The sequence below is a fragment of the Rutilus rutilus genome, assembly GCF_951802725.1.
Source record: "Rutilus rutilus genome assembly, chromosome: 17".
Classification (NCBI taxonomy): Eukaryota; Metazoa; Chordata; class Actinopteri; order Cypriniformes; family Leuciscidae; genus Rutilus; species Rutilus rutilus.
The window spans coordinates 19,604,999-19,625,179 of NC_140230.1; the positions used below are offsets into that span (position 1 = coordinate 19,604,999).

The 20,181-nt window shown below is 39.4% G+C and overlaps 1 protein-coding gene across 1 annotated transcript in view; it reads left to right on the top strand.

Moving 5' to 3' along the window:
• The first annotated feature begins 7,546 nt into the window (after positions 1 to 7,546).
• The window catches only part of kcnn3 (potassium intermediate/small conductance calcium-activated channel, subfamily N, member 3), a 64,163-nt gene continuing 51,528 nt past the window's right edge, over positions 7,547 to 20,181 (top strand). Inside the window, exons 1-3 of the mRNA XM_084385384.1 lie at positions 7,547 to 7,982; positions 8,986 to 9,565; positions 10,192 to 11,250. Coding sequence (XP_084241510.1) covers positions 10,237 to 11,250 — 1,014 coding nt within the window. The 5' untranslated portion in view covers positions 7,547 to 7,982; positions 8,986 to 9,565; positions 10,192 to 10,236. The remainder of the gene's footprint in view (positions 7,983 to 8,985; positions 9,566 to 10,191; positions 11,251 to 20,181) is intronic.

Below are 20,181 nucleotides of genomic sequence, written 5' to 3' on the forward strand. Positions count from 1 at the left end.
ATTAGACAACTAACTAAGCATTTCATCTAAGTTAATTCAAAATATCAAGCAATTTTGTAATTAATACATCATTGTATGAAATGACATATTAAAAAGGTGACAGCCTTGGCCTAACAATTTAATAAAAGCAAATAAATATCAAAGACTTGTCCTAACACAGTTTCATCTTAGTTGATTATTGCCTAAATGTATGCCAGTGACGTGTGTTTACCAAACAGCTAGAATAAATATAGCGTAAATGTGACATTGAAAGGAATTCAAATTTATAAACTCAAAACTTGTCACAACGTACCGTTTAAACAACCGCTGGATGGCGACCTTTCCCTGTTTCGTGTAGTTCACAGGTGACAGGTTTGAGAAGATCAAACCACTGGACGAGATTGCCGTAAAAGAGAGAACATTAGTGTGAAATTATTCGTTTTCCCCTCACTAATTTCACTGGAAAGTCTGCTGATTCTGTCTGGGAGCATTTCTATGGGTAATGAGTAAAATACCACCAGCTGCGGTAGTGACATTTATTTATAATTTCACACTTTATTAAAAAGAGCATGTGGAGTCTCTCTATATTAACCTGAGCTTAATAACGCACGCTGACAGCTGTTACGTCCACATCATGCGTTCATACACAGTGTCCACGACGCCTAGCGCTGGTTTTGTCGCGTCGCACGCTCTGTAAACGTCTGTCACAGACTCCAACTAGGCTAATAAAAGTCATTATCTGTAGGCCTACTCCGGGTCCGCGCGAATATTTCGACGGATATGTCAAACAAGAGCACAGCGTGTATATGAAAAATTAGTCTGGTCTATACGCCGTGTAATTGAGGTGATCGATGCCCGAGAGAAGAATGAATGAGAAGAGGGAATGAGGGAATACGTGAAGATGAAGTGTGGGTAGCAGGAAAGCCTCAGGTGAAAAGAACAGGGAAACGCGGAACTAAAGCTAACTGCTATTGGTTAATGAGTAGGCTATAGGCTACTAAAGTAAAGGTCACTAAACGCTATTAGCATTGTGTGTTTATGGGTGTTGCTCTCTCAGTGCTCGTGGCATGATGTATCGCAACAGCTGTCACTTTTGAGCCCTGAATCGAAACATTTAAGACTGCTCGCACATTGCAGGTCGTCACACAGCACACCCTCCCATGAAAAACACACACAAGGTCCTTCCACCAGCTGAGTCAGTAGAATCAAAGTTGTTCTGCAGGCCAGCATAGAATGACAAATGCACTAATGAAGTGTGTGTGTGAGATCATTCAGATCAACCTCTGAGGGCTTTTCCCTTCTAACTTCCACCTACACACCAACTGTCACAGCACAAGTGTTATTACTGTATTTAGAAATCTGTGCATATCTGTGGCTTACATAATGAGATTATAATGTTCTGCTATATGCACTGCATGCCAAATACATGGAGTTTCTTTCATAAATTAATCCATTTTATACTGAACCACTAACCTTCCCTCAAAGGACATCATTTGGGTGTCACAGAAACATAGGCTACTGAAAGATTTGATGGTTAGGCTACAGTCACAACATAACATTAGTCAGTGCATTAGGTATATATTAGGCAATATGTAAAGCATTACTCTTTGTTAATTGTAATGCATAAATATACCCTACTATCAAGTTCACATTAATTATAAACTTGTTACACTTGGATAGTTCACTCAAAATGCCTTGCCATTGTTAGTGGCATGCTCTAAAGCTAAATTTTTTGTGTGTGTGTGTGTGTGTGTGTGTGTCAACTATCCTTTTTACATGAATAAATGGTATACAAGTAGCCTATTGTTAATTGCTGATACTTAATGAATTAACTGTTGTTAATTCATTAAATCTCATAATTAAGTTTTACTCATTTTGTGACACTGTAAAAAGAAGGTGAGTAAAGAGGTTGATGAACATTTAATAGAGGTTGAAAAGGTTGAAAGCAAAAGGCAGTGGCTGAAAAAGAGGAGCACTGAAATGGAGAGAGCGGGGAATGAAAAGGTGAGAGTAGAGGGTAGGGATGATGGACTGGTATTTAGGTAGTAATCTGTTTATAGTAGGCGAACCCTGACCACATCACCTTTAGTTTAGGGAATTTTCCAGAGGCTGCAGGTGGTATGTGTGTAATGAGAAAGCTTTTAAAGTTTTCCAGCGCTCACATAGATGGCTGAGAGAGAACAGAGTAAATGTCCTCACATGCCAAACAACAGCCGGCAGTGTACAAATTGTGGCAAGGGTTATGATTGAGTCCCTTATTATAGAATTAAAATGTGAGAGTGGTTGAAAATCCTGATAGATATTTTCTGCCTAACAAGATTTGTTGACTATGTTAACTCATTTATTCCAGTGGCAGTACATCTCAGAATGTACATTCAATCAGAACGTCTGTAATATTTAATTAGAGTGAAGAATAAAAGTCAGCTCATGTTTGCAATAGATGCTATAATTTGAGAAACAAAATGCAGGGTGGCAAAGGTTACAAAAATGATTTGTTATAGATCTGATTTTAAATATTTAGGGGATGAGTAGATATTCATTAATAACTGGTCTACAATTCTTTAGAAGTCGTCTGCTTCAGAGATAAAATGTGCTATTTATTATGTATTTTGATGTGCTGAATTCAAATATGATCATTAAACAACTGATTGACTACTGCTTCCAAAATATTTGAGTTTTTACATTTTAGATCTATGTAGATTTTGTAGATAGTATTTGAAAACTACAGGTATGTGTATTGGAGCAGGGTTGGACTTAAAATCTTGTTCAGCAGAAAAAATGTGTTCAGCAGAGTGATGTAAGTTTCATTATGATGCATCATCCAGGATTTTAGGAATAACATGATGCAATGTATAGCATGTATGACACAATACCAGCTTCATGCATTATTTATTGTTTTGCCTAAAAAGCAAGTACTGTCCAAAACCAGTCATAGATTAATTCATAGATCCAGTCAAAGATGTATTTTAGTCATTTCTGAATTAAAATGAGATCCCTTCCCTTTATAAATCACTTTTCCTCTGCCATTCCCAAGTCAAGGGTCGTATACACTGACCCAATAGCATTTCTTGAAAACTAGAGCCAATCATCAATTTTAAGCATCGTTTTTGTTCTCAGTGACCCAGAAGTAAAGTTTGACTACATTTATTTCAGAAGTATTTTGTCTGTAGACCAGTGTAATCACAATTAGATATGAATTGTTAAAAATAAAATGAAATTTTAATGTTCAGTGGATATCAGCAGTTATTAGGCAGATTGTTACAACACCAGCATTTCAAAACAAAACATAAAACTCAAAACAAAATAAATCTTGTGGCAGTCATACATCAATGATAAATTGTATCTTCACACTCGTGAATTAAAGACAAGTGCTGCGTCAGAATATGCCTACTTCCATACTATATAATAGGCAAAAAAAAAGAAAAGAATGTGAGCTGAGTATGTCCCGAATTCACAGTATTCATAAAACAATAGGCGAAAAGTACCCATATGACCTACTGCTTCTAGATTCTGAAGTGCGCATTCAATGGACACTTTACTATCCCATGAGGCCACGGGAGAGGATTTGTAAATAGAGTTGAAGCGACGCAACTGACGCCATATGACATGACAATGACAACATGGCAGATGTAGTAGGCTACATCCGAATTTCATTCATATATAGAACATATTTTTTAAGAGGTGTGAATGCAAAACAAAAATTTCAATACACACACAAAAAAACAAAACAAACGCACAAACAAAACAAACAACAACAAACAAAAAACTAATATTGCGGGAGTCATGCATCAAAGAGGATTTGTATTTTCACTCTTATCAGCAAAAGACTAGGATCCAGCATCATTTGTTGCAAAACAAAACTTTCAACAAAAAGAAAACTTAAAAAAAAAAAACGAAACAAACTTTTAAAACAAATCTGGCAGCAGTCAAACATCAAAGAGGAATTGTATTTTCAGTCTTATAAGAGGGTTTTCTCAAAGACAAAACGTTTGACACAAAAAAAGCAAAACAAAACCTAGAACTTGAAAAAAAAAACCTTGCTGTCGTCATACGTCAAAGACAAATTGCATCTTATAAGTTAAAGACAAGGATCCACTGTGTTAGCTCTGTAAATCCCTGCATTAGAACTTTCTGATTGAAAAAAAAATTGGATCTTTGATGATCTAAGTCAAGTTCAAGGTGTGTCAATATTTGGACAAAAGAATCTAGCCTTTTGCTCTTATTTGGGCAACAAAAGCGATACTGGCAAAGATGCCAATGATCATCAATCATTCAGTGAGTGCATCACAAATTGAAAGCATCTTTATATTGCCAGACTTTGATCGAATTCTCCAGCATCACAGAGCCACGGATTCTACTCTTTTGTTACTCTTTCCCTTCAAAATTGTCTTCCAAAACACTTAAGACATGTCTCATCAGCCAAGTTGGAACAGGGGAACATTGAGCGAACCCTGCTAGAACATTATGGCCAGACGGGATGGTGTAGAGTGCTGATGTAGCACTGAGCCTGCGCGTGTGGGCAGTAAGGAAGTCCATTAGCGAACATGAAGAACACTTCTCTCTGAGTGTGTTTGTTTCAAGAGCGAGGACGTCACCGCAATTGTGTTGCATTTGTCTGTGTGGATCATTTAGAATCTGCGCCTGCTGTTTTTGAAGCCTTCAATTATATATATATTTTTTTTGGCCATGTGTATTTTTAGACCAAATGTGCGTGCATGTTTTCTCCATGTCTTTCCATTAAAGGGTAGCCTATAGTTATTTGTTTGGAAAAGGGATATGCGGTGTGTGTGTGTGTGTGTGTGTGTGTGTGTGTTCAAATCGTATGGGATCTAAAGCAAAGCGTTTGACGTAACACCAGACTGTTACTGTGGCACCCCTCTCTCTTTCTGTTTACTTGTCTCTGTTTGTCCATCTGTCTCTCCTTCTCTTCTCCCTCTGCCCCCCATCACTCACACCCTCTACTGCCTGTCATTTCTTCTCCTTATCTTCTTCCATTCTCTTAGTATTCCTTGTTTCTCTCCTTGCTCCGTCCTGCTCCCACTCTCACCCCTTTTATCTCGCTCTCATTGCGCTCTCAAATTTCTCTGCCTCTGAACCCTTTTTGTTCATTACCATCAAACTGTGTGAAAGCATGTGACTGCAGCCGCGAGAAGAGTTGAATGGCTGGAAGGAGGAAAGATTATGGGCCGTGACTCAATTTGATGGATCGTTTCATGAGTTTAGCATGTCCACTGAATCATAGGGGTCACCAACGCCTCCCACTGACTTCGAGAACACGGTGTGTTTTGAACGGCCCGGAGGATGAGGCATAGCTCAAGTGTAGTATTGCTGAGTTCACATTAGCAGTAAATAAGGTGGGTTTGTTTTTGCCCCGCTGCCCACCGAGTGATGCTGTTCTGCTATTGATTAGCATCCATGGGTGTGTGTGTGAGTGTGTTTCGATCCAGGTGGAGATGATGGGAATTTTACGGCCTGTTTAGATGCGTGGACGCGGCCTTCCCCTCCGCACACTCGTGGATCAAACACGCTGGGCCTACACATCTATTAGCGAGAAGTGCAATTTAAAATAAAACAAGATCAAGGTGAGATGGAGAGCTCCTCCTCTTGTGTCGATGCAGACTGTATGGCATTTAGACAGAAGGATTTCACTCAACAGGGGGAAAAAGAGAAGACAACTGTCTGTGTACTCTGCTGTTGGCATGGTAACCACTCTGCCTGTGCTCATTCTGTTGTTTGGTCATATATATATATATATGGCTATATATATTTATATATAAATTTATCAAACCAGTGTTTTTCCAGCATTTATCATTCTAACATTCTCCCGAACTTTCACGCTGTGATACACCACTTCATAGGTGTCCTTTAGGAACGAGCTGACCTTTTCTCTTAACAAAAGCAACAAAAGCACCGATTTGGTGTCACCCTCCCCATCTCTGCGTATCCATAACCTTCCCTGGCGGAGAGACTGAAATCGGCATGACGAATTTCTCCCTTTCTTTTTCTTTCTCATGTCCTCTGAGCTGTGCTCTTAGCTGTCATGTCCGTCATCTTCTCCGGTCAGAAATGGACAGCTGTGTCCCATTTTGTCCCTGTCCTCGCACGGTCACCTTTGACCTTTCCAGTGGGCCGCTAGCTTTCAGCTGTAACTCTCCTTCTTTCTCTGGAGTTCCCTTTCAAATGTGGCTGGTTTGGTTTTTTCACTTATTTCTTAAAGGGGCGGTCACACTACACTTTTCATTCCATCGACTTCCATTCATACGCATGCAATGCAAATGCAAAATGCGAAAAAAGTTTAGCATTTTGATGCGTTCCTAAGTTCAAGTTTTGGTGAACTCTGAGCTGCAAAGTCGCATCACGTGACGACGTGTGACCAGCAGATGATTGATACGTCACGGGCGCGACCTCTTGGCTGTATTAAAAGAACAATATTTTTGCTGTAAAGTCGGGTAGATTGTATTGTTTTTTTACATTTTGAGTGTATGACTATTTGTTATATGTTGAATTCATTGTTTATAAAAAAGACATCATCAAGTGACATCATATCATGACCGTGTCTGAAGAAATGCTGCATGCTCAAAATCTGTGAATGCGGCTTACGTCTTTAATCTGCCCACTTTCCACTCTGTGTCACTGTTTTAATATCTCCTGGATTGTCATTGTTTTAATATCTCCTGGATTGTCATTGTTTTAATATCTCCTGGATTGGCCGCTGGGGAATTAAAGGGTTAGTTCACCCAAAAATGAAAATTCTGTCATTAATTACTTGTTGTTCCAACCCCGTAAGACTTTCATTCATCTACGTGAACTCACTCAGAGGTAAAAGTCACAAAAAGTATTCTCGACGCTTGATAAACTTATGGTTGAGCCACTGTAGTCACTTGGACTATTTTAAACATTGTCTTTACTAACTTTCTGGGCCGGCAAGTTTCAATTACATAGAAGCCTATGGAGGAGTGAGACAGCTCTCAGATTTAATCAAAAATGTATTAATTTGTAGGTGCAGTGTGGAGAAAAAATCTCTGGTAGCCGAGGCACTCCTTAGTTAAAATGTCTTTATTAAAGAAATGACATGTCCTAAACGGACAACTTTAAAATGCCCACGCGTAGCGGCATGGGGCCTTCTTCAGGGCCCTGAAGAAGGCCCCATGCCGCTACGCGTGGGCATTTTAAAGTTGTCCGTTTAGGACATGTCATTTCTTTAATAAAGACATTTTAACTAAGGAGTGCCTCGGCTACCAGAGATTTTTTCTCCACACTGCACCTTAGATGTTCTACCTTGGACCGAAGAGCACCCAAATCAAACTCAAAAGGAATTGAGCACGCCATCCATCCTGAATCAAAACATGTATTAATTTGTGTTCCGAAGATGAACGAAAGTCTTACGGGGTTGGAACAACATGAGGGTGAGTGATTACTGACAGAAATTTCATTTTTGGGTGAACTAACCCTTTAAGCCTGTGTCATGCCCCTTAGATGACTGGACACATGGATGGGAATAGCGTGACCTTACATCATCACCATGACTACCACGCGGGATGAGGAGGACAGCGCTTGCTGCCGATGATGTCACTGGGTCGACATATGGTTTGTGCTGTAATAGTCACTAAATCTGGGGAAATCGCCTTTCCAGGTGACATGAGTATTTAATTTATTCGTGCCTGTCAAGTAAAATATTCTCTGTCCACGTTGATGGAGCGCCATCCTGCTATATCTGGTTTAGGGAGCCTGAAATGTTGGATTTTACGTGGTAATTACCGGAGCCAGAACATAATGACATGATGGAGAGGACACTGTTGCCGTGAGATAGCAAAGTGATGAGCCACTTTCACCTGGAAACTCATTTAAAGTGCTTTTTTTTTCTTTTTTTTTTCTAGATCTACATGCATTAGCAAGGGTCAGCATCCTGTGCGGTGGTGGATCATATGCGCTGAATAGGCAGCTGTGGTTTGTGATCATTATAAAAAGCGGATGTCAACATTGGCAATGTGGTTCACTTAAAGGTTTGCCTGAAAGTATATCTTAAAGGGATTGTTCTCCCAAAAAAATTACAGTTCATAAAGGAAGATATTTTGAAGAATGTTTTGGTTACCATTGAGTGTGGAGACAAAAAAAAATCACTGTGGCATTTCTCAAAATATCTTCTTTTGTTTTCCACAGAATTAGGAAAATCATACAAGTTTAGAATGACATGAGGGTGAATAAATGATTAAACAAATTTTTAACGAATACAAAGTTGTCAGTTTAAGGGATGTCTGTTAGACCGGCATCGGCTGCCGTGTATTTCCCGGTGACAGGTGTTGTTTCTTGAGACAAAGGGGCAGTTAGGTCTACTTTTGTGGGAAATAGGCTTGGTGCTGTGCCCTTTGCCACCTGTTGGTGGGACTTCGACCTGTTGTGGCAGCTGTGTGTTTCTACCCCATGCTGATGAGTTGAGAAGATATGTCATGATTAGGTGACCTTAAGCAAGAGTGCAGATTACACTGCAAAGATGGCAATCCACCGAGATTGAAATCTTTCATTTAATTGCTGCCTTAAATTTTGGAACTGAAAAATTCATGGCACTTTTTTGATGAAGATACCAATGAATCTCTATCTTTCTCTCAAAATTAAAACATAAAATTAAAATGATAGCTCCAACAGATATTGCTACTGTAATTTGGTTGTGACTTGGTATTATATTAGCTAGAAGTGTCATAATCGTATTTATTTAGGCCTATTTGTTTGTTTAAAAGGTCACGCTTATTTAATAATTAATTATTCTTTATCAATATCTAATTATTGAATAATATGTTATAATCATTATTAATGTTATTTTTGTTATTATAATGATTAACAACAATTATTATAATAATATATATATAGGCCTACGCTATATATATATTTTTTTGGCGTTTATTTATTTCGATTGTTTGTTGTTAGGTTTTACTGAAAAATCTAGTGCTATGAAAGCAGAAAGAGGAGTGGAGGAGGCAGGTGGTTTTTCTAAATTAAATGTTCTTCTAGTTTTTCCAGAGCTTATTTGCTTGGTTCAGTGATGTGTGTCCAATGAGAGGAGAAGAGAGGAGGGACTGGGGCGGAGAGACGGAGCCCAAAAGAGAAGTTGAGAGGGAGAGAGAGAGTGTGAGAGACGTGCTGTCAGAGTGAGAGCTGGAGGACATGCATCCATTTCTACACAATATCAGACTCTCGCTACTTTTACCTTTACTCATATCCAGACGCTACTTTAAAGCGCTTTTCTTCACAGGAGGCTAATAATGCTAATTAACGCAACGGGTGGATATATTTCCTGAAATATTAAACAGCGCTCTAAATCCTTCCCCGCTATTTATTTTCCGCTTTTATTTCTATCATTGTTCAGGTGTTCAACGCAACAGCTTTCGTCCGTAGGAGTCTCGATTAAATAAATACCGTTTTATACTTCTGTCATTAAAAACCTTCAACCTGGAATCACAGCTTGACAACGAGCCGAAGAAGAAATGATGGCATGATTGTGACAACATGAAAAAGAAAAAGTGTGGAGGAATATTGTTGCACTGCTTTTGAAATCACCATATGAAGGTGGAGATAGACTGACAGGAGAGAGGTAAGTGACAGAGAGAAATATGTCTGATGGAATCAAAATCTTAGTTGTAAATATTCATACATGATTATAAATGTACTAAATTATCTATATTATGCTCTCTCGCGTGTATTTATTTTAGATGCAATACAAATGCCCAAATAGTGCAGAGCAGTGATGGTAATATGATGAGTCTTGCATTTGTCACAGGTCAGTCCAGAGACCACAATTTGACTATTGCATAAGTTTCTTAAAAATAGAGAGAATCTTGCATGCATTTATGTGACAGATATTGCTGGAAGGAGCTAGAGGAGAGGAGGGGGTGTCAGAGAGAGAGAAAGGGAGGAAGAGAGAAGGCAATGGAGAGAGAGAGAAAGCTCAGAGCGATTAGTAGATATGGATGGGTTCATAGGTTCATCAGTTTTCTCTTTTTTCACTCACAACGATCTTCCACGCAAACTCCTCCATCACGTTGCAACAACTCGGTGTCACCCAACACTTTCGACCCATCCTTCATTTATTAATATGAGGGGAGTCCCCCATTTAGTCCAGCCTTCTTTTGATCCTGCTAATTTTATTCGGTTATAAATAACGTAATGATCCGTTCTTCACTCTCACTCTTCCTTTCTCTCCCTCCAACTAAACTCCAGAGTTGAGGAGCAGAGCACAAACAAACCTGCTGGAGCCTGGTTGCCATGGATCCCCCTCCCTCTCTGAGTCTGGTCCTTCTCAGCGGGAGCGAAGACGAAGAGCAACGTCTCCCCCTCCCTCTCGGTGGTATCTCCCATGCTTCCCTTTCTGGCAACTACCCTGGGACCAACCACTCAAATCATACGGGAGGCAACAGCAGCCTGGAGCGTCTCAATGGCACCCCTTCGCCCACCACGCCGAACCTTCCCCCGGCGTCGCTGCCCAAATTACCCCTGTCCATGACGCCCCAGCTGTCCACGCCAATCCCCAACGCGCTCCACCCCACTAGCACGCCGCTCTCCTCCTGCTTAGGTAGCCAACACAGCCTGAGTGGGGAGACGTCGCCTGTCTACAATGCGCTGTTCTACTCCTCACATTCACCTTCCACTGAGCGAGAACGGGAGCGGGAGAGGGGGTGTAAGCACAGGCAGGCCAGTCCCCTGGTGCACAGGCGGGACAGTAACCCCTTTACAGAGATCGCCATGAGTTCGTGCAAGTACAGCGGTGGCGTGATGAAGCCGCTCAGCCGCCTCAGCGCCTCCCGTCGGAACCTCATCGAGTCCGACAGTGGAAGCGACACCAAAGAGGGCGGGGCGAGCGCGGGTCAGGTGACCGCGGCCTCCTCTCAGCACAGTCAACCCCAATCCCAGAACCCCCCAGAGATCATCATCTCCTCGAAAGAGGATCCACCTTACGGACACGCTTACGAACTAGAGGCCTCGGCCAATCAAATGTCCATCTACCACCAGAACCACGCCCTCTCTGAGAGCAGGGGCATGCTGGGTAGTGCGGCGGGGGGCGGGACTAATGGAAGGAGGGGCGGTGCCGTGGGAGGGCCAGGGAGGACTGCTTCCAAAGCCTCTAAACGTAAGAATCAGAACATTGGCTACAAACTAGGCCACAGAAGGGCACTGTTCGAAAAGAGGAAGAGACTTAGTGACTATGCGCTCATATTCGGCATGTTTGGCATTGTTGTCATGGTGATTGAGACCGAGCTGTCCTGGGGTGTCTACAATAAGGTGAGGACTTTGTGTACCGGGGCCTTGGGTGAATGCTCGGGCACGAGGACACTTCCTGCTGGTCCTGCTCTGTCTGTCTGTGTGAATAAGAATGAAAGTGCATGTGCTTCCCATATAATGTTCCCAAAATATCGGTGGTAAAACTTGGATGCAGCCATACATATAGTATTGCGGACTATAAATCAAGTTACATAATGAGATTAAACCAACAAGAACAGATGTTTGACCACACAAAAATCACTCAAAGGGATAGTTCACACAAAAACGAAATTCTGTCATCATTTATTCACCCTCGTTTTTGTCCATCCATTGAAAGTCCAAGCAACCAAAACTCGCAAGCATCAAAAAGTACAAAATGAGATCAGAAAAGTAATTCCCATGAATCCAGCAGTTTCTTCTGATGAGACTTGATCGTTTTATATGATACAAAGATTTTATTTAGACTTCATATATAAACATTGATCAATGCACATGCATTGAGCACATCAAATATGGTAAAAAAAAAAAAAAAAAACGGCAGCCTGAGCAAACCTCATTTCACTAAGTATCCATGCGATTGGGAATTTCACATGATGGCGAAACATTTAACAATGCAGATTTCGCATCGGCTTCATCGGGACCAACAGAAAGCTGCTTTTGGTTTGACTTCTGTGTAAATGGTGCTTCATACATTTCTACACTTTTGTCAATGGACCTTTTCTTCCTCACAAAATTTAACAGAAATGTGACCGCACCGTGCCTTAGTTTCTGTTTAGTGGTGTTGTTTTTTTAACTTAAATAAACCAAGCAAATCTTTCAAAGCCAATGATCAGTTTAGCAGCTTAGACCTTTTTTATAGTAACTGCTTATGTGTTCCACTGGAAAAAGTCACTGGTTTCGAGCAACGTGACTGTGGAATATATGATGACAGAATTTTGTTTAAAGCAAGTGATCTGCGAAAAGTGTGACTCATTTGGAGTGACCATATTTAGATGTGCACTGTGAATGCGTGATTGTTTTGCCACAAACACCAGCAATAATCCTGCGACATAATCATCAGAGATATAAATAAATGTTTTTCGGTAGTTGCTTTCAAAGCCCTCTCAGTTTGAATGGGCACGAAGTGTGTGATCGAAGAAACCCATCACTGGAGCTTCTGTTATTCAGAGGGTGCAAGGCCATATCATGATTCACAAGCTAAGCTGAAAATCAACTCTCAAAACAAACATCCATGGAGAATTGGTATGGCATTTGTCACCTTTTGGGAACAGAGGACAGTAATGATGCACCTGTGTATCTGGCGTGAGCATGAATGTTTTAAATAGTTGTCTATCTTAGTGAACATACACATTGCAGTAGACATTCAAGGTTCGTAATGTTGAAAGGATCAGATGTCTGTAGGCTCAGAAAGAATTTTGGACAGCTGAGATTTCTTAAATGGAGTAGAGATCAGTAATATTTGTGTGATTAAGAAATGCTTAGAAACTTTATTTAAAGGAATGTTCTGGATCCAAAACAAGTTCCTAGAAGAACATTTTGAATCATCCCTCACAAACATACCATGGCCAGTGCTGGGTAGATTACTAGTTACTACTACTATTACTAGATTCAAAATTACATGACAAAAATTGTTAGTATCATAATCCATGCACATTTAAGGTAATATAATCGGACTACTTTTTGATTAGTCCTGCCTTTAGATTACTTTTGACCTAAATCATTTTATCACTTTGATTTGAATGGGATAATCATGTACCGTATTGGTATAAATACAAAAAGAAAGCAATTAATTAAGTAATTAAATCATAAATTTTTGTAATCAAAATAAAACACACAAAAAAAATATTATTACAAATATTTTAATAATACAAATATTTTATTTGTTCACCTGCATGTCATATGACAATTAACTAACATCAGAGAATGGTGAATTTTATTATTTATCATTAACATTATTATTGACTTAATTGTATTATTGATCTAACTTAAAATCTTAACAGGGGGTACTTCAATTAAATATGTTAGGTCAAAAAAAGCTGGGAAAAAAAAAAGTTGGGGGAATGCCTGCATTGCATGACAATATGAAATAACCTAAACTTGTTATTTTAATGTGTTTAATGCCTTCCAAAGACAGTAATACATTCTTAAATGACTTACTGAATGATAATTCAAATAGTAATTAATGTGCTCATCATGAGTTGTTTAGATATGCAATGTTGAGAAAACTCTTCTAAAAAGTGAAATGATTTCTGTAAATCCAGTGATCAAATGCTGTGTGGCTCACAGTTTTCAGTGATTTCAGGTACATGACTAGTGGCTGGTCTGACCTGGAAGACCTTCTGAACTTTTCTGAAAACTGAAATGATAAAGTAGTAGTAGGGAGAATCAATGAATTATAAATAATTTACTGCCGTAATTTACTGCCAACCAACAATCGAGCTACACATTTCTACTTTTAAACCCTCCACACTGTCTAGACTTACATGAAGTGTTTCACTGTGAAGACTGTAAAGAACTGAGAGATGAGTCAAAATTGTGGAAATTGAAAGCATTTTGATGATAGAGCTCAATAAACCCAATACTGAAACAGTTTAATACAGAAAGTGGTGTCGGTTGACTGTATGTGTTTAGCTTCCCTGAAACAGATTTATACATTTTGAAGGAATATTCTGTCTCTTTATTTATGCATTACAAACCTCCATTTTGCTCTGCATAAGTATTGAACCCATGGGAGATGAGAACACACATCCACGCAGTCTGCGCTTGAGCTAAACATCAAGTGTTGCTTGATGATCAAAGTAGATGTAACTGCCATTACAGCCTACATAGTGTTACTCAAGACAAGAATTACAGACTAGTAACATTTTATATAAAGCCAAAGTCTCAAAATCAGTGAGGCTGTAGTTAGGTAAGTGACTGATTCTTGTGCCGTTACGTTAAAAGGATTGAATGTAACTGACACATCGTGTCAAGGCCTAATATTTTCCACTGTAAAAGCCACAGCCTCAGATTGAAGGCTGAATGTGTGTGCGCGGGTGAGTAAGAAATGGACACGCAGAGCCGAGCTCATTGTCAACTTATTTAACTTCGGTGTCAGTTGCCTGATCTTTGTTGATGACAGGAAGCTAATATGCTAATTTTAACTAATAAAAGCATTATGGAACCTTATAAGTGACCCATTTGGCACCTTATATGTACAGTATAGGTACTCAACTCTCAATTGATTTAGGGCGCTATATGTAGGCATACTCATCTCTCAATTTAGTCCAGAGTTTGATGTTAGCATGTTGCTAAGCTAAAAGCTGGGTACTCTAATAAGCTTAAAAACCCAGAGCACACATAAATAGGTAAAATCGTACGATTTGGGACACTTTACGTATAGCATTATTCAACTCTGTTGACTCCAATAGAGTTTGACGTTAGCATGTTGCTAAGCTAACAACTGGATACTCCAATGAGCTCAAAAACACAGCACACATAAATATTGGGTAAAATTGTACATTTTAATGACACTGTAATGTTTTTATTGATAATTTCCATTATTATAATCGTTCTATTGCATTTTCCGCCATATTGGATTTGTTTTTTGCTGAGCTTGCTGCAGTGCATTTTGGGATTGCATTTACCTTGAAGGCTACATGCAATGCTCCTTTGAAATTTGTCTAAAACGAGGTGTCTTAGAAGGCAGAATAACCGAGTCTTTGTGTTGCTTAAAATGCTCAGTAGGTTTTGGAACAGCTCTGTCGTCTGAAGTGTGTGTCTGTGCGCGAGTGGGTTTGTGCGAGCGTTATGAGGTGTTCTCTCGCATCTGGCACTGTTCTGAATGGATCTGTCTCAGCATGTATTCTGGAAATCCCTTGTACATGTAGTTGTGGTCCTTGTTCTGCACAGGTGGTTGTGATATGGCAGATATATAGGAAATTTGTTCTGTCTCAGTATCTCTCTTTTCTCGCTGCCTGTCTTCCCTGTGGCTTTCTCTTTTGTCTATCGCTCTTTTCCACTTACGCTTTGTTTCTCTTTTTCTCACTGTCACACACATTGTTTCTTTTCTCATTCTTTCACTCTCTTTTGTACTCATTTTCCCTTTCCTCTCTCTGGCGATTCCTTTCCGCTTCTCTCCTGGTAATTATTCTGGGTCTGGATATTTTTCACTTTCTTTCTTGTACTCACTATCCTTAGTGCTCTTTCTCTCTCTCTCTGTTATTGTAGTGGGCGGTGAACGGGGGATTGTTATTGGAGAGGGAGAGAAAAGCGAGTGAGTGTTAGAAGAGATGAAATGAAAGGCTGTAATAAAATCTCTTTATTTGAGATGGAAAACGGGTGAGTGAGTCAAGTTTGCACATGAATAATGGCCATGCTGATTGTATACCATTATAGCCATTATAAAACAGCACAATAAAAGCCTGTTAGTGCTGCATCGCCCCTCAGAGCAATTAAAGGGCTTTTCTCTCAGTGCATTACTGTTGAAGGTCCAGAGACATGCGAGATACTGATGCTCTTCCACTTCCTCCAAACTGCTTCAATTTGATTCGACTCATCTAATGGGGAATTACCTCTCCTCAAACCCCCTGTATAGTGAATGGTAACTCCCATTTGAAACAAGATTATTTGAATGGAAAATTGAGTGATGGCAGAGGGAATAAATAAGGAAAGCGACTGCTTAGATGCTGCCGAACGCTCACATCTCTGAGTGACCGGCTACATTGATTATTGATAATCACCTTTGCACACCATCAAGCGCCTATTGATGGCTTTACTGCACCGCTTTAACTGTGTGTGTGTGTGTGTGTGTGTGTGTGTGACAGCTGCTTTTGAAAGGATGGAAACCAGCAGGAAATTCCTGATGAGGCATCATTATGTCCAAAACATTTTCCTAACCTCTTAACGCTCTCGTCTCTTTTGAAATGGCAGTTGTGTGTGCACATTGAATCAAAGAAGCTGAAGAAGGCTGTCTATTGAGCATATAAAAATGAAGATTTCACTAGTTTGGGATGTGAAGTGTATGCTGATCTGGATGGGAGTATATGAGTATATTATGGCTGTCGATTGAATGCATTGATTTAGTGCATTACTCATATGCAATTAAGTTGAAAAACATAAAATGAAAAGGAAATTAACTCCTAAACCATACACTGATTCCCTAAATAAGGAATTTAAAGTCAGGATAGAACGGAATTTGCGACTAGTCTCTTTTTCCTTTTTGTCTCGCATATCTGAGTAAAACGGCTTCGAACGAGAACAAATTTAGGGCGGGACTTGATTTTGTCCATCAGAAATTGATTGGATGGTTGTGGTTTGCTATTTCTGTGATCTCACGTAAGTGACAGGTTGCCCCGCCCTCACGCCAAAAACATCATCAGAGAAGAGAAGAAATGTCGTTGCAAGAGGGAGAAGTTGTTTTGATTAAAGAACATTATGAGGGCACATGAATTAAAAAAATTAAATAATGATGTGCACTGCACGGATAAATAATTTATAATAACCTGCAATATTCCATTAAAAATAAGAGTTGTCAGTATTGATTTTACACAGACTTTAACTACCATCGGACATTCCTTATATTCCGTGCAATGAGATAAAACACAACTGACTTCTAAAGTCGCTGTTTGCCACAATTATTTAATGTCTTTCACTTGTCTTTGTTTGGGGGCTTTTCTCTGAAAATAGTGATATGCAATTAATTGCAATTAGTTGAATGAATTAATCCTCAAATCGTGCATATTAAATATCATTTATACAACTGTGTGAAGGTATTGATGTTACATGCAAATGTTGTTGATGTGTTTAGGTGTTTGTATGTGTGAAGATGTGTGTGTTCCTTACACGCTCAGCTGTGGTTCCTCCGGAGATGTCTGGTCCATTCTCACTCCGTACACATCCTTCCTTCCTTAAATAGACAGGTAAAAGGAACAGGAGAGCGCGAGAGCTGATAAGAACAGCACGAAAGAGTTGCAGTGTGAAATAGGAGCCATTGCGTGTTACTAGCATTGTTGTATTTCATGTAAATATTTGCTCTTTCATATCGACTTTTTATTTGCCGTCTACATTAACTAGTTCCTTATATTACATGCAAAATAATTGAATTGTTGTCCTAAAACACAGCTGATATATGCGGCACAGTGGGGTCCAAAAGTCTGAGCTCACAAACGCAAATGCTTCTGCTTAGCATTTTTCGGACTTCTTTTTCATTAGATGTTATAATATTAGCATAAACATGAGTTTAAGATTGTCTTAGCCTTTGGTTTTCCTCTTTTGTTTTAATGACAGCAGCTGCACAAAATCTGCACAAACCTGATGATCATGTTTTCCAGCATGAAATCATCTGACTGTCTGCAGAAAGGAGCCACATCATCAATGACTAGAAATAGTGCAGAATCTACAATATTTTAGGGCATAGCATTTTACATTTTTAAATATTCTTTAAATACTCTGTTTATTTCCAGGTTTAAGTCCTATTTTGAGGCATTTTGAGTTTTCAATGTGGTCAGATTGGTTAGTATTTGGGTCCCATTGGAAAACATAAAAAGGTCATTATAGGTCTTGATGAAGCTGTTCAATAGCATGTAGAGTTGCACGAGGCCGTATTCATTAAATCCATCCATCTCCAGCCTCACATGTTTGCTCGACCCTGAACAGCCCTAAACACCTGGAAAAAGCTCCTGTCAAATCAATACTTAATTTTCACACCCTCCTCACTCTGTCATGCGTCCCTTTGGAACGTCTTAGCTTGGACTTGTTTATTAGATGCAAGGAAGCATGCAAAATCCCTTGGTTGATCAACCTGTTGCCAATGCACAAGGTCGTGGGGCACTGTGTGTGTGTATAGAGGACCAAGTAAAAAAAAAAATCAACTGTGATAAAAAAGAAAGAAAGAAATGTTTCTTGAGCACCAAATCAGCATATTAGAATGATTTCTGAAGGATCATGTGACACTGAAAACTGGAGTAATGATGCTGAAAATTCTAAATATATATTAAAGCCCAAACACACACACACATAACGTTTTCTGTGGGGATTAGATTTAGGTGAAGAGGGGATAGAAAATGTATTTAGCTCATTATTAAAACAATACGAGTCAATGGAAAGTCCCCTCCATTTTAGAAAAAACAAACCTGTGTTTATGTGTAATCCATCTCTAAGACATATATAAGGGGTGATCCAGTGGTTTGCCCGACCCTAATCTCACTCCTGCCACACTAACGCTTTTACAGCACTCTCACGGGAGCAATAATCATCAGTACATAAAGAAAAAAAAAGAGAGTGAGGGGGAAAAGGAATGGAAACATGAGAAGAGATGGACAGCCTGTGGAAGGGTCAGTGAAAGAGCGAAGGGGCAATAGTGCACTGAATTAAAAGGACCTTCAAATGGCCATTAATGCTGTAAGCTTAATGTATGTGCCTGTATGACTGCGTGCATTTAGGTGAGGCTGTGTGTGTGTGTTTCCATTTTTTCCTTGGCCTCTGAGTATGTAATTGGGTTTTCAGGGGTGTAATGGTGTATGTCAGTGTGTAATCAAGTGTGTGTGTGCCACTCGGTGGGTTATTGGGCTTTTCTGTGTGTGTGTGTGTGTGTGTGTGTGTGTGTGTGTGTGTGTGTTTCATTCAGTGAGATACATTACTGTTTTTGTAACATTTGGTTTTGGTGGTGGTGTGTGTTTTTGTTGCGTTTTTGTTTTGTGGTTTAAAATAACAGTTTGGTCGGTAACCCTAAGGAATATGGCAAGCCAGTTTAACATTAATACATTTGCTGGATATGATTTATAGATATCTAGAATTTTCAAGTAACAAGTAGCTTGTAGCAATTCAGAAGTGCTTCTGTGCCACATTTGCAGTGTAAATTTAGCAATAAGCTACTTATTTTTAATGTGCATATTACAAATCGTAAGTTCAATTTAGATGTAAACTGCAATTTGTTTGACAGTTTCACTGAGAAGAAACAGATTCAAAAGAGTTATCCATTCCTTAATTATATATTGTTTGTTCTGATTCTCACCATCCAACAGAGAATACATGCCTTTATTGCTGATATTATGGTAGTCAACAGTGTAATGTTTACTCAACGCTGCCTGCAATGTAATCAATAATAGCTTCACTAGCAATGCTACAATCAGCCAAACTAATAGCTATGCTACTTTTACCGTACCTTTAGCTAGGTTGAGCTATGCTAGGCACACAATTTTCATAACTCTCAGCCGTGGTTGGCTGTGTGTGTGTGTGTGTTGGTGATGCAGTTATTGGCTTATGTGTGTGTGTTTATAAAGCTTGATTGTGGTTTATTTGCTGTGTTTTTCTGTATGGGTTGAATGTAGGTCTCAGGGTGAATGATAAAGTGTGGCATGTGTGCGATTGGTTTGGCCAGAGGGTTCAGATCATTAGACTGCTTGACTTAGACAAAGTACTCCGAATGAAGGGTCATACACACATAACACTGCACATACAGTGACATTAATCATCTGCAAATCTGTGTTTGTCCAGGAAAAAGCCCCTTTAAGGGACGGTCCATACAGCGACCATCTTGGTACTAGCTATTTTCTATGTCAGAAGAAGTACATTTTCTGTCTGTTTGAAAGACAGAAAGACCAAAATCTCCATAAATCTCCATCTCAATAGCACATTTTAAATCAGCAATGATATCTGATACTGATGGTGTCACAAATCATGCTAAAATGGCTGGTCCAGCTGCGCATAAACAAATAAAGATTATTTATGGGTCATTATAAATACTTTGCTTTAAAAGTAGCCTACCAAGTAGTCACACAAAAAAAGATGCATCGATAATCGTTTTAGCATCGCATCGCAGCCCTCTGAATCGTAATCGAATCGAAACTTGAGGTGCCTAGAGATTCGCACCCCTAATCAGAATGGACAGTTCTTACTTTTTTTTTTTTTTTTGTTCTATCCGGTTATTAGTGATTTATCCATGCACACCAAAAAAAAATTGTAAAAATAAAA